The sequence below is a fragment of the Saccoglossus kowalevskii genome, chromosome 14 (assembly GCF_978046115.1).
Source record: "Saccoglossus kowalevskii chromosome 14, keSacKowa6.1, whole genome shotgun sequence".
NCBI lineage: Eukaryota > Metazoa > Hemichordata > Enteropneusta > Harrimaniidae > Saccoglossus > Saccoglossus kowalevskii.
Genome location: NC_140654.1, coordinates 25,775,603 through 25,788,921, shown reverse-complemented (window position 1 = coordinate 25,788,921; position 13,319 = coordinate 25,775,603). Strand labels below are relative to the sequence as shown.

Here is a 13,319-nt window from a genome sequence, read left to right as displayed (position 1 = left end):
ATAAGGTATTTCAAAACTTCATGATGCTATGGTACTGTTTGAGTCGGACAAGGTGTGAGAGTGCCAAATGTGTTGATTGCGTAGATGCGGATTTGCATAAATCCAATATGGCCGCGATAATATAATTATTTAATGTAACTTCTCTTCCGGCTTCTCTTCTATATGGCATAAGTAATAAGTTTAAGATGCTAGAATACAATTTTAAACATAATCGTACAGTACAGAAAATATATAAATAAATGGTTTCCTGGGTAGGGCCATCACATCTAAAAGAAAAACTAGAGGAATGAAACACCTTGGTTGGATCTACAAATCTGCTATACTATATACATAATAGACCATTTAAACGTAAATTTTCAACTCTATAAACTATAGTCTGTGGAGCAGTTGCATCTCACTTTCCTCATAAAAAATCAGGTGCTGCCTCCTTGTCAGTCATTACAGGAATGATGATTGGTTGTGGATCGCGTCCTGGGATTTGCTTCAGACGAGAAACCCGATTTGTGTCTTTATCACGATTATCCAAAAAGGCGATGCACCTGTCCGAGAAGGACAGGGTCCATAGTTCAGCCCGACGTCTACCTGAGGCCAGGGTGAGTAGGGAGACTGTTTTACACGTCAAATGTTTGAGTGGTGCTGATCGGAGAGGCTCAAAGGGCAGTCTGCTTAGAGCGCCCAACACAACCGATAAGGTTCAATTGATTGGTTGCCTCGTCTGGGGTCTAGGCCTCTGATTAAACAGTAAACAGTCTCCTAATGATAGAACAACCAGCTACCCTCGTCCCCAGAGAATCCCAATGGTGGGTGACAAGACTGACCTATAGTCAACAATCGCTGAAAGAACAAGTCCATTTCGTTCAAACGATAGACGAAAAGTCAGCTGTCTGGCCAACAAAGGGATGGCATGGATCTCCCTTCCACTACACCAATCAGTGTACGCAAGTCATTTCGAGGCATAGACTGTGTTGGTGGGATCCCTGTTCTCCCTGGCCAGGACGTTGGCTGCCCACTCAGAAAAAAACCTGAGTGAGTCAACTGAGAGCCTCAATCCGAGTAAGTGGTACACCACTGGGCTCAAAGGCAGTGCGCCGTCCGGTTGGGACAGCAGGTCTGGAAGTCCGGAAGCACCCCTAGTGTTTCAACTAACATTTCAAATAGTAGTGGAAACCAGACCTTGCTTGGCCCGTTGGGCGCCACCCACGTCAAAATGCAGATGCACTCCTGTCGAAGTTCTCCAGTACACAGTGAATAGCGAGAAAGGCGGAAAGGCATACACGTCCATGTGGGTCCATGGGGGTCGACAAATAGTCCCTGTCCCTGGTCCTGGAGTTGGCAGGAGTGTCGTGTACGTCGGTAGATTGGCGTTCCAGGGTGTGGTGAATAGGTCTAACGTTGGACCGTCCCACCGCCAAAACAGTCTGGAGGTTACCCATTGAGGTTATCCGCCACTCCGCATTCTGGAGACAGAGCTGCCATGAGAGGGCGTCCACTTGATTTTCTTGCCCCTGGAAGGTGTGCGGCTAGCTCCACATTGTATTCCAGCAGCCTAAGGAGAATTTGCTCGACTAGGATTGACAACGATGGGGATGTGAAGCAAGACTATAGGTAGAAAGTGCTAAGTGCTGATATGACAGTCCTGAATCTACTGCAGAAGCCATATTTTCCATTGGGCTTGTTCGTCCAATAGGTGCGCTCCCCAACATGTGAAGGGTGCATCCGTTTCTAGAGTCATAGTTGTGGCGAGTAGGTCCAATGGGACCCCTGCCTAAAATTGGCAATTGTCTACCACCAGGTTAAGGCATCCCTCGCATTGTCCGAGAGTGTTACTCGCCTCTCCAGTTCCCATAAGAGAGCCTGGTTTCGCAACAAATGTGTGCTGTTTTGGGCGGCTGCGTAACGCGGTCTAGGGGAACTACCCTGTGAATCGCTGACATCATTCTGATGATCTGCATTAGTTCTCGGAGGGACACAGAGGGAATGCTGATCAGGCGTTTGGCTAGGTCGTTTAGGCAGTGAGCCTGCGGCAACCGTACCAAGCCCACCTCCATGTCAAACTCCCTGGCCAGGAACACCAACTTGCTCGATTTACTAGGAAGAACAACTGGTCTAGAAAATATGGTGTTAGCCTTACTGTTTGACTAACCACCCCTTGTTGGATTGTGTAGCAACCAGCCATCTATATGTGTACCGATGTGATGTGCACTGGCTTAGCAGTAGCACTACCTGTTTCCACACTCTGGAGCATGCAAAACCTGAAGGGGAGCACTCCGCGCTTGACTACTTTGCCCAACTGGGCGAATTGAGGGAGACGCTGACTTACTGTGTGTATCGGTATGTGTGGGTAAGTATCGTCTTGGTCGTTACGTTTTCTCAGCTTGGGGTCCCTACCGCTTGCCCTTGGCAGAAGCCAAACTGGCTCACGGGTCTCACCTTTACCAACTGGTCAGTGGGATCCAGAAGCACCGAGACTGCTCCTTCCATCCTCAAAAAAAGAGAGTGGGGGAGGTCCAGTTTGCATGACGGAGGCGGTAGCGCCCTGTGAAAACAGCCAACATCGCATTCTGCTGTGTCTGCTGGTCTAGGAAGCAGGTGCGTTCCGTCTAGAATTAAATAGTCCTAATAGTTATATTTTCCATGTTATAAAAATGCACCAAACGGCCATTTTGAATATATGCAAATTAGGTATATTTCGGAAGCCTAGACTTTTAGTATGTCAATCTAGGCACCTCCCCGGAATTTATTGTGAAGAATTTTTTTCTATTGCAATTTGTGATGGGTAAAACCATAAATTGACTGGATTATACTTGACACTGCTAGCAAGATCACATTCTGATTGGCTCATGTGGAAACCTAGGTGGTGACACTGAATCATGCCTAAAAAATTGGACAGACTCAGGACAGTTGGAGTCCATCATTTCATGATGGTATTAGGTGTGTGCTGCTACAATATTGTGTGACAAGTGATACAGGCTACAACCATCTTTATGTGAGACTTGTATGAACTGCTCTGCGATCTCCTGCTTTCAGCGGTGTCCTTCAGAATACCAGCGTTCCTCTGCAATCAAGACTCATGTATTTCTTTGTTGTTGTGTTGCAGAAGCCATTTACTGTCGTCCATTATTATATCGAGAAACGGTGAGTTATCACCAATGCACACTTCCCCATGCAATCCCCTATTTTAGTGACTGAATCCAAACTGGCCTTTAAACAATTCATAATTATGTTCAATAAAATGTAATAGCCTATTATAAAAAAAAGTGTTTCCAATATTTTTAAAAAGGTGAGGCAGTAGCGATACTGGTCTATATTTTGAAAAGGATGTTTTTTCACCAGCTTTAAAAATGGGCACCACTCTCCCTTATAATCTCTTCAGGTGTTACACCGTGTATATACTTAGTGTTTGATACAGGCATACTCATATACTTCCTAAATTCTACATCTATAGAAGGAATTTTACTAGCCAAATCAACATTTACAAAATAATTATTAAATCCCGTAGCAATATTAGAATTATTATCAGTAACAACACCTCCACATTCAAACTTGTTTGGTAAACCTGAATACTTTTTTTCTTTAAAATATTATTCAAAACTGTCCATGTACCCTTCATATCATTAAAATTATTAGCTAATGTTTGACTATAGTAAAGCTTCTCTGCGTTTCTCAACACTGTAATTAATTTATTTTTTATACTTTTTACATTTAAGCTTTGCAGCTTCAGTTCTATACTTAAGGAAATTTTTGTACAACATATTTTCTTATTACATGCAGTTTTGAAACTACTGGTCATCCATGGCTTATTAATTTGTTTAGTTTTAACCCTAATGTTTCTCACATGACACTATTTATCATACACTTCAGTAATAATCTTAATAAATAACAGGATTATCTATACATAAAATAACATTCCAATCAACTTTGTCAAGCTCTTCCTTAAACATTTATATATTTTTGACAGATTCATATATCAAAAGTAGTGGCATGTACACACATAACATATAAACAACGTATTTGTTCATGCCAGGGTCAAGGTCATGGGAATGTCCAGGCAGATTTACCCATAGAAATATTACAAAATATATACACAGTTGACATTGGAATGTTCAATAAATGTTACCACTCCCACTTTAGTCTATTAAGAAATATACAAACTGACTTGATGTAATTGTAACTATTTCATAGTATTTTAGAGCTGTGATGAATGGTTTTCAGTATTGTTCGGTGGTGTGTGGATGACTGTACAGAAAAAAAGAACATGCCTGTATTATGAGTCCTAAACTGTGCAAGTGTTAGCTACATAAAATTGTTTTGTGCACAATGCGATTATGCATGTATAAACAATAAAAACATTATTGTTATGTTATGAGATTCTTTGTAGATTTGTTGAATTGTAAACATCACACAAATGTGAATCAGTGAAAGTGAACAATTTACTCAAGTCCTAAAAACACGGTTACATTAACCATTATGGTATGTCTTCCTCACAAACATCAGTCAATCATCCAAAAGCACACATTCCTAGCAAGCAACTTTAAGGTAGCGATACTATTATTTGCATACTTGTTTTCATCTTCTAATTGTGACTAAATGACTACAAAAAGATCCAGCAAAGCATATATTTTTAGAATTGCCAGACTTCAAGCTTTTCAAAAGTGTGTTTTTCATGCCCATATCTGCATTATACAATGCGTTACTCAATCAAAGGTGAAAAATACCTTTTCTGTAAAAAAAATAATTACGCATTTATGCTGGTGATAAGAAGTTTTTTTCACTCTTCTTAGTTGTTCAATAGTCTAGTAAATTGAATGTGTCTTGTCAGTTGTATTCAATCAATGCGTTTTAAAACGTAGTGTGCTGAATTTTAATTTTCGTTTTAGTCGCATTGCCCCCCAACTCAAACACCACACATAGGTAAATAATCCACGAAATAGATTGTCTGAACACATTCAAGTATCTCTCATTGTCACCTTAAAGCTGTGAAAATTTGGTGTTAATAATAAGTTTACGTTATTTTTTTAAAGACCTTGTATTTTGAAAAAAATAAACTCCTAGGAAACGTCCATGAAGTCACAGCAAAGATTATCTAGCTTGTTTATCGACATAATCGATTTGTTTTCCCTTCAAGGTCTGTTTTAACATGTGTAGGGGCATCCGATTGTGTAACACCCAAAATCAATGATTTTTTTTCAGTGGCTGTCTGACCTTGTGTCTGACACATTCATATGCAAACGACTAATCTGTGAAACAAACATGGCCGGAGACAAACCGCTCAAGTGTTTGGAAACATTCATTGTGTGTCAGAAAGCTACTAAAAACACATCCTAACATTGCATTGTCTTGAGTTTATCTTTGAAACTTATAGGCACATAGATTAAACCTGTGTTGTTGATTTTGGAAAACACTACTGAGGCTGCCTTACTTCCCTTCAAAAAAATCAACATTTTAACCAACTTACATGACATTCTATGTTAACTTTACCATATGAAAGTTCATAGTGCATTTCATCAATTAATAAATAAATGTGAAAATCGTAATTTTCAACACAAATAATAGTCTCGCTACCCTTAAATCTTTTTCGCTTATTTGTCAACTTTGTATGGCAAATCAATAAAATTACACTCATTCTTGAAGATTACAAACAAGTTTCACACCCCATTCACTGATAGCGAATTACATTTCACTGTTTATAAAAATAACTGTTTTATATGCACAATAATACAGAAACGCAAAGATGCCCCATTGCATATTAGTTGATTAAATAAAAACAGACGACAACTTGTATCACTATTTTATGTTTATGTCCTCAATTTTCTACAGAATATTTTTTATAATAACTTCATGTAATGCTATTATATGAATTACAGTTACTTGATGGGATTCACTATTTTTACCACGACGAGACACATTGTTCGAATGCTATATTGCATATCACTATTTTCATACATGTCTTGTTTTGCTAGTCATGGAGTTTTATTTTCCAACTCAATTTATAGGTAATGTGTATTGATCCAGCCTAATTCAAGGTTTTTTGTATGGTTCCCAGCAACACTGCCCCAATCTGTGAGTCTTTTCCACGGACTTAACCAACAGAAAAATAACTTGAAACCTTGATTTTCAAAAAGAAGGTTGTATAGTTTAAAGTATTGCTGTGCTGTGCCTTCTGGATGGTTGATATGTTCTCCTGGAATATGAAGCTCAAATGCAATTTGTTTGACATAACGAAGTACTCCACTTTTAAGTATTTCTGGAAAGACCCTTCGTTCACATCCTTCAATATCTATCTTTAACACGTCAATGACGTTCTGAAAAAAATACAATTAGTTTGAATGAATGAATGAATTTACATAATTCATAAAATGGAATTATAAAAATGAGTGAAGGACAAATTTCTGCATTTGTTCATATTCCAATTAACAATTTCGGCATTTTGATTTCCAAATATGAAAATAGCTTAATTATATTAGTTATTAGTAAAAGGTATGGCAGTTGGAATCATTTTTGATTAGCGAAACAATGGTTCCAGGCTTCCGGCTCCCAATGTTCCAGGAGCATTGTACATTATACTAAAAGTGTCACACATAGACATAATCTTAAGCTTCTTTTTAAGATTTAACCTCGTATGGACAGCAATAAATGCGATTGGGTTTAATCAGATCATGCGTTCTTTAACAAGTAAGAGGCAGCAATACAAGCTTAGAACAGTACTAGAACATTACAGAGTACTAGAGATATACTTAATATGAAAAGCAGAAGCCTGAAGCAATCATTATTACGCAAATACAAAGAGAAGATTAATTTACATCATAAACAGACTACGAGCAGTATAATGATGCCCTCTTTCAACAAAAAGCTCTGGATTGCATGTGGTGAGATTTTTGCATGAAATATTCGAATTGGGCAGTGGGCCAGTAGTTTTGTTAAAATGCTATGATATATTTGTATAATTTATGTAATTAACCTAACATAACGTAACAGAGTCATATATTGTTAAACACGTGAAACACTGAGTTGGTAATACTCACGTGCTTGAGCATTGATCTTATAGAGTTTACTGTTTTACATTTCCATCCAGAAGCCGACCGCTCAGTCATGTTGTCACTATCCTCATCCCATAACCCCATGTTGTAAAACCATACGTTATCCGAGTGTTTATGATCATCCAGACCAATGCTATATAATGTTTAACAACGAAAGAAATTGCCTCTGCAATAAAACAGCTTCGCGTACAGTTGCAAAGTACGATTTCAAATATGTTTTTTTTATTAATAATTATTTTTAATCACGTTTGTTCTAGATTATCATATAATATGCTGTGGCATAGTATTGTATATGTTGCAGTACGATAGTATATGGTGTGGAGTAGTATGGTTATACTAACTTGACATTCTTAAACTCCATTTACATACAATTAGTTTTACGAAATGTTACAACTTCAATAACAAGCAAGAGTTAAATTATATTAGAAACATGTTTCACAAAATATATTTTTATATAAAATATATATAATTATTACAGGATGAAGGGCTCACCACATAACATTTATACACATTTCTAAATACGTATGCCCTATCTGACCTACCTAACATGTCACATGCATATTCATATGTTGAACTTTTGTGTATCTAACCATCAAATACATTAATCATGCTTTTATGAGTGACATGACAAATTTCATAAATAATCTATAAAAGAAATACCTACTGCTTTGAGTGCATTTGGTATATGGCTATGTTTTATTGAGCAACATCGACAGTGAAATATAAATTAAGGTAGAGATGCAGTTTAACTGACAGGTATTTTAATTAGTTAATTAGGAAACAAGATGACCTCCCTTGTCCACAAAACTATATATTTTCGGAAAGCTTATTGTATGAATTTTAAAATTTTGTTCGTATTTTTTTTATGGACACTGTAGTTTGAAATATCCACAAAAATGTGCTTTTTTGGTCAAAAGTGATGTAAAAAAATAGCGACGGCGTTTTGAAGATAGACACATTGTCAATCATTTGTGAAAATTTCAAAACAAAAGGTCAAAGCGTCTAGAAGCAATTTTTTTTAAAGTTCTGGGATGTGCACTAAAATAAACTGAGATAATTACTAATTTGCATAACAATTCACTCAGTAAGAAGTTTGCTAATGCTCATAATTGAAATGACTGTAACAGTTCCAAATTTAAATGTATTATCGTTTTGTTAAAAGTTGAATATAATGCAAAATATGGAGTTCCCGTCATTTCAAGACTGTTTGAATAATAAAAAGCAAAAAAAAAAAAAAATTCACTCCCAAGTGCCCACGAACCTGCATCTATACCTTAGGTATGATATTACTATTTATATGATAAAGTAAAGCATATGTATTACGTGGGATCAAAGGAGTAGACGTTGCATCCATATTCAGCCATATCATCATCAAAACCCCATTTTTGTGCAATCCTGGGGAAAAAAAAACTGGAGTTAAAGGCATTTATTATTTTATAATTGAAGAAACACGCCATCACGAAGAATAATAATGCTTTTCCATATGAAATTTTAAATGCAAAATATTATTCAGTTTACTTACCCAAACGAATAAACATAACAATTGTCCGGCTTGACATGGACATCTAAACATATAGTCCAACCACCATCTTTTGGCAATTCATTTCCCATGCGTAATTCTTGTTTACATTTGTATTGAGGCTCAGTGATATAACGATAAAATAATCCCCATGCTTGGTGTTTGTTCAACTTATCAATGTATTCAAACGTTCTGTTAATTTGTAATGATTTCTCGACAGGTTTCTGCCGCTCACGGGCCTACATTGAAAACAATATGTTGTTACATTTGCAATAGTAGAGTGAAAAACTATTCATATATTATTGTCACTATTTATAAACTTTGTTGCAGTTTGAATACTTTAAGTGAAAGATCAAGGAAAGGTATTAGGTGAACATATACTTTTACCGTATAAATATAAATAACAGGAATTTCCATTTGTGTATATAAAACTGTTCATGTTTTGGGACTATATGACATTTTTGGATGTTATTTCATAAACATGTACTCCAGTTTGCCTTACTGAGAAGTATTCTATTACAAAGTACCATAATTCGTAGTTATGTTAGCTTAGATTGTCGGCAAATGTGAAAATAAAACCAGGAATGAATGGTATTTTATTCGAATAAGTTTTGAATAAGTTTTGGCTAATATCATCTACACAGCCTCATTAGAAGTTTCATTTTATCATTCTATCGTGGGTTAAAAATGATACACACATTGAACGACATTGAAATACCAATTGTTGGCCATATATGTTATACAACGAACATGTATTGGTCAGCGGGAAACGTATTACATACTGTCTAATTTGTATAAAGTGTCTCGTATTCAAACTTGTTTCAAAAAGCACGCGACTATGCATTTTACTCCTCAGACATACAACCAACACGTGTTCAAAATAAAACACAACACAGCATCATTGATTTCAGCCATTCTGATACCAACGACCTAATGAAGCCAACTGTTTGTCTAACGCTCTTGAAGAGATTGACTACATAGAATTCCAAAGATTGAATACCTTTCGAAATATAAGATTTTACAAATATTGCGAAGGCCACGTTCAATGGGATACTCGAAATATAAACGATGTACAAATAATCTAAATAACTTATTTTTGCCATAGTTAAAACAATGTTGTGAGACATGACTAAATGGTTCATCGGTTAAAACAATTATTATATGAGGACATAAGTAAAATTAGTTTGCACGTCACTCAATCACTGACGTTCATTAAGTGATGAACGATTGACAAATGTGGCAGAATGATGTTGTGAAACAACAAATTAAAACAAAGTTAAAAGAATCAATATAAAAAGAAAATGTAACCAAGATAAACACATATGAATGAAGTAGCCCAAATCGAATATATAACACGTGACAATGCAAAAGGGGGCTAACGGAAAAAGAATATGATATTAAACTACATCAGGGTTATTCAATACCTATATAAACATATCCATTTATGCTACTTACCATTGAACTTCTTGTACCTATTTTATTCCATTTATGAAATAAAAGGACGAGAGTTATTATGATATCATAATTATTAAATATTGAGGACAGCTGTACTGTACCTATTGTCCTACGTAAGTGTGTAAATGTACTACTCCCATGTATATTGATATTGTCATATGTCAATAGTCTTAGTTGAATGCTCTATACGACTATTGAATTGATAATGGTGGACGAATATGTCAGGTTTTTTTGGACTGAATTATTAAACATGACTTTGACATATCAGTAGCAGCAGGTAAATGTATGACTGACGAATTTGACATCATTAAATTATAAATATGCAATGTGGGGATTTAAAATGCAGTTGATATTGAGTGTACCATAGTTTTCTCTTGGGTACTTTCATTATTTTAGCATGGAGGATATAAAAAGGAAATATATGCATAAATATAGTAGATAGATAATTCAGGAATACGCCAGTACACATACTGTGGTCAAGGTGGATTGAAAGATAAATAGGGTAGATTGATCAGACTAAATGCTGATAAGATGGATTCTTCCAACTATACGATAATTAGACTGAATAGAAAAAGAAAGAGGTTAAGCAGCCCTGAAAATCGGTCGATATCCTGTCAGGAATAGAATTGTAGCAAAATATAACACACACAAAACAGGGTAGGTTAGTTTTGTAATCAGTTAATGAATAAACTGAAGCCATTTCGGTACTAGTTCATGTGGTAAGTAATTGGTATATTTGGGATGGGTAATTATGAGATGAAATAATCCCATGATGTGTTTGGTATACTGTTCAATGATAATTTACTTGAATACAGAATTATAATGGATACACCTTTGTGATTAAATACATACCTTTATTTTTTTTTAGAAAACCTTCAATGTACTAGAACCCGTGATTTGGGACATTTAAATTTGTCTAATTAGCTAGCTTCATACGAGTAATTTTACATGTCTGCTCGTGATTTGTGAATTCCAATGACACTGATTATCGGGATGATGGTCAGTATGATTTTCTGATAGTTTTATAAAAGTCGATCTAACACTTCTTGCAATATAACGAAAGCTTCAATTTTCCAATGTTCGTAGTTTTTCTTTAAAGTCAAACTTGAAAAATTTGTTATTTCTAATTCTCCAAAATCTCACATGAGCAATGCAATGAATTTGTTTTTTACAATTTTACTTCTTTGCTAAATTACAGCTGAGTGCGTGAAAAACACTGTCACAAATAGCTGGAATTTGATAAAAAGGTCATACACACTCCACCGTAAGATAAACAATCGTTATTAATATAAACATTATACCTGTTAAATCTGGCGACTACATTTAATTAATTGCGAACAATTCGATTTGATTTTTGGTCGTTTAATGAACTAATTTTGTTTAATCAAATAAAATGCAAAATCATTTCTGTGATGCACAGTTGTGTTTTGACATGAATCTAAGTAAGTAAGTGGAAAGTTTGCATTTAGCAAAGTAAGACTTTTCGAAAATATTATCTAGTTGAGTCTGCCATGAGTGGTGTAAGTGAATAACAAAATACAAAATGTCACAGTTAAATGTATTAACTTGTATCAAATTATTTTACAAAAGTTAACTCACTAAAAATATATTTCTGTATTTCGGCAAAAGTGTGTATAAATAGAATGCAAACAACAAATCACAATATAGCATATACAAACGAAAGAACATTTGGACAATTGTTAACTCCATCGAATAGGACAGATAGTACGTCGATGAGATTTCATTGTATCACTATCGATATGTCAATCACGAATTCAACAATTTCAGGTTGACACTGTTTCTTCTGCCTTGGTTCAGTAGAAATGCTACTATAAATACTATAAATGCATATCGGCTGTTAGAATCCAAAAATTATCTTCAGAATCACTCAAGTCAAGTTTGACATCAAATTACATCAATTAACAGTACTGTTGCTTTAGCCCACACATTTCACATACAATTATTACCAAGTGTGCTATACCAATTACATTTAAACGCTTAGCCAAATATAGCCAGGGTGACGAATACTTTACAAAATCCTGAGGTACATTGTTTTTATTTTTACTCATTTCGAAATATCATGCAATTGTAATCAGCGCCGTATAAGTTTTCACTTCAAACTTTAATGAATACAAAATAATCATGCATAAAATCTTAATACCACATGTTAATATAGAAAGGGTGTAAGCATATGTCAAAGTATTGGCGTACAAAAAGCTAAGTGGCTTGATACTGCCCTTGGTTTATGTGTGCAGAAAATAAATACTAGACAGGATCTCATCGTCGCAATATAGGCAGCCATTCTGAACAGAGAACTGTAGCACTGGTGTTTAAATATGCATAGAAGCGGTATATAGCTCATGACATATCAACCACATTTGCACATGCTTCAATAATGCAATATTGGTCAATAAGTAAATGAAATGAAATTACATTATATAAATTATTGAATCAAAACAATTAAATGAAAAACAGTTAACATTATATAATATTTACCATTTTTGATAAAAGAATTCCTGTATAAAAGAACAACCAATATCGTTATTGTCACCAGAACTAAGCATACTGGTTTGATGGAGCAAAAACGAAGAATTTTGGTAACTATCATTTCAAGTCTTTGCTGTAGTTATTACTTGCACTTTATGTGTGATATGATTGGAATGACAAAATACTGGTATCGACAAACACGAATGAATTTTTTTTTGACCAGTGACATATGCACATATTTTACTAATTTTACATAATTACTATACTGAATAATATTATCATATATTTTAAAAATCGAGTATTGTCAGTGAAATGTTTGATACTACATGAACTGATGCACATATGTTGACATATGCAAATCTAGTGCGTTGTAGTATAGTAATTTAATCTATTATTAATTATATATATTGCTTTCTGGAACCAACACATTAATCAAGAATGTTTGTATCAGTATATAGATGTATTTTATGCCACTGTAGCTTTTTAAAAAAAGTACATTTATGCGATTTTCTTTGGCCTGCGTAAATCATTATTTGTTATTTATATACGAAACAAATTGTTACAAGTATAAACATGCATAACTATTTCAACATATACTTGATGAATAATGTTCCCAATGTTTAATTTTACTTACCCATTTTTATACTGCTATACCACCACACTACTATATCTAAAGTGTCTGTTTGTTTTTTTGAATTTATTTAATCAAAGGTTATTTGGAATTTATACCCATTTAAACAGTTTAAATAAGGACAACACAGTACGTCTGAAATCTCTCTCTGATAATGAAACAACTCTTGGACTGAATATTTAGACGATTT

At 34.9% G+C, this 13,319-nt stretch overlaps 1 protein-coding gene across 1 annotated transcript; it reads right to left on the bottom strand.

The window, feature by feature from the left end:
- Window positions 1-5,776: 5,776 nt before the first annotated feature.
- On the bottom strand, window positions 5,777-12,654 carry LOC144342895 (putative methyltransferase-like protein 24). Its single transcript, XM_085507719.1, has 6 exons — window positions 12,508-12,654; window positions 10,012-10,028; window positions 8,560-8,795; window positions 8,361-8,432; window positions 7,023-7,170; window positions 5,777-6,302 (listed from the first exon to the last, which is right to left on the bottom strand). The coding sequence occupies exons 1-6, from the start codon at window positions 12,617-12,619 to the stop codon at window positions 5,988-5,990; spliced, it is 900 nt and encodes a 299-aa protein (XP_085363845.1). The 5' UTR covers window positions 12,620-12,654; the 3' UTR covers window positions 5,777-5,987.
- Between the last annotated feature and the right edge of the window lie 665 nt (window positions 12,655-13,319).

What these genes read in the sequence shown, in the direction of transcription:
- LOC144342895 (XM_085507719.1), bottom strand. Translation starts at nt 12,619, where the DNA reads ATGATAGTTACCAAAATTCTTCGTTTTTGCTCCATCAAACCAGTATGC. An exon ending in TGTTATGTTTATTCGTTTGG is followed by an intron (nt 8,433 to 8,559) that starts GTAAGTAAACTG and finishes TTTTTTCCCCAG; the next exon opens with GATTGCACAAAAATGGGGTT. An exon ending in GTCTACTCCTTTGATCCCAC is followed by an intron (nt 7,171 to 8,360) that starts GTAATACATATG and finishes AACATTATATAG; the next exon opens with CATTGGTCTGGATGATCATA.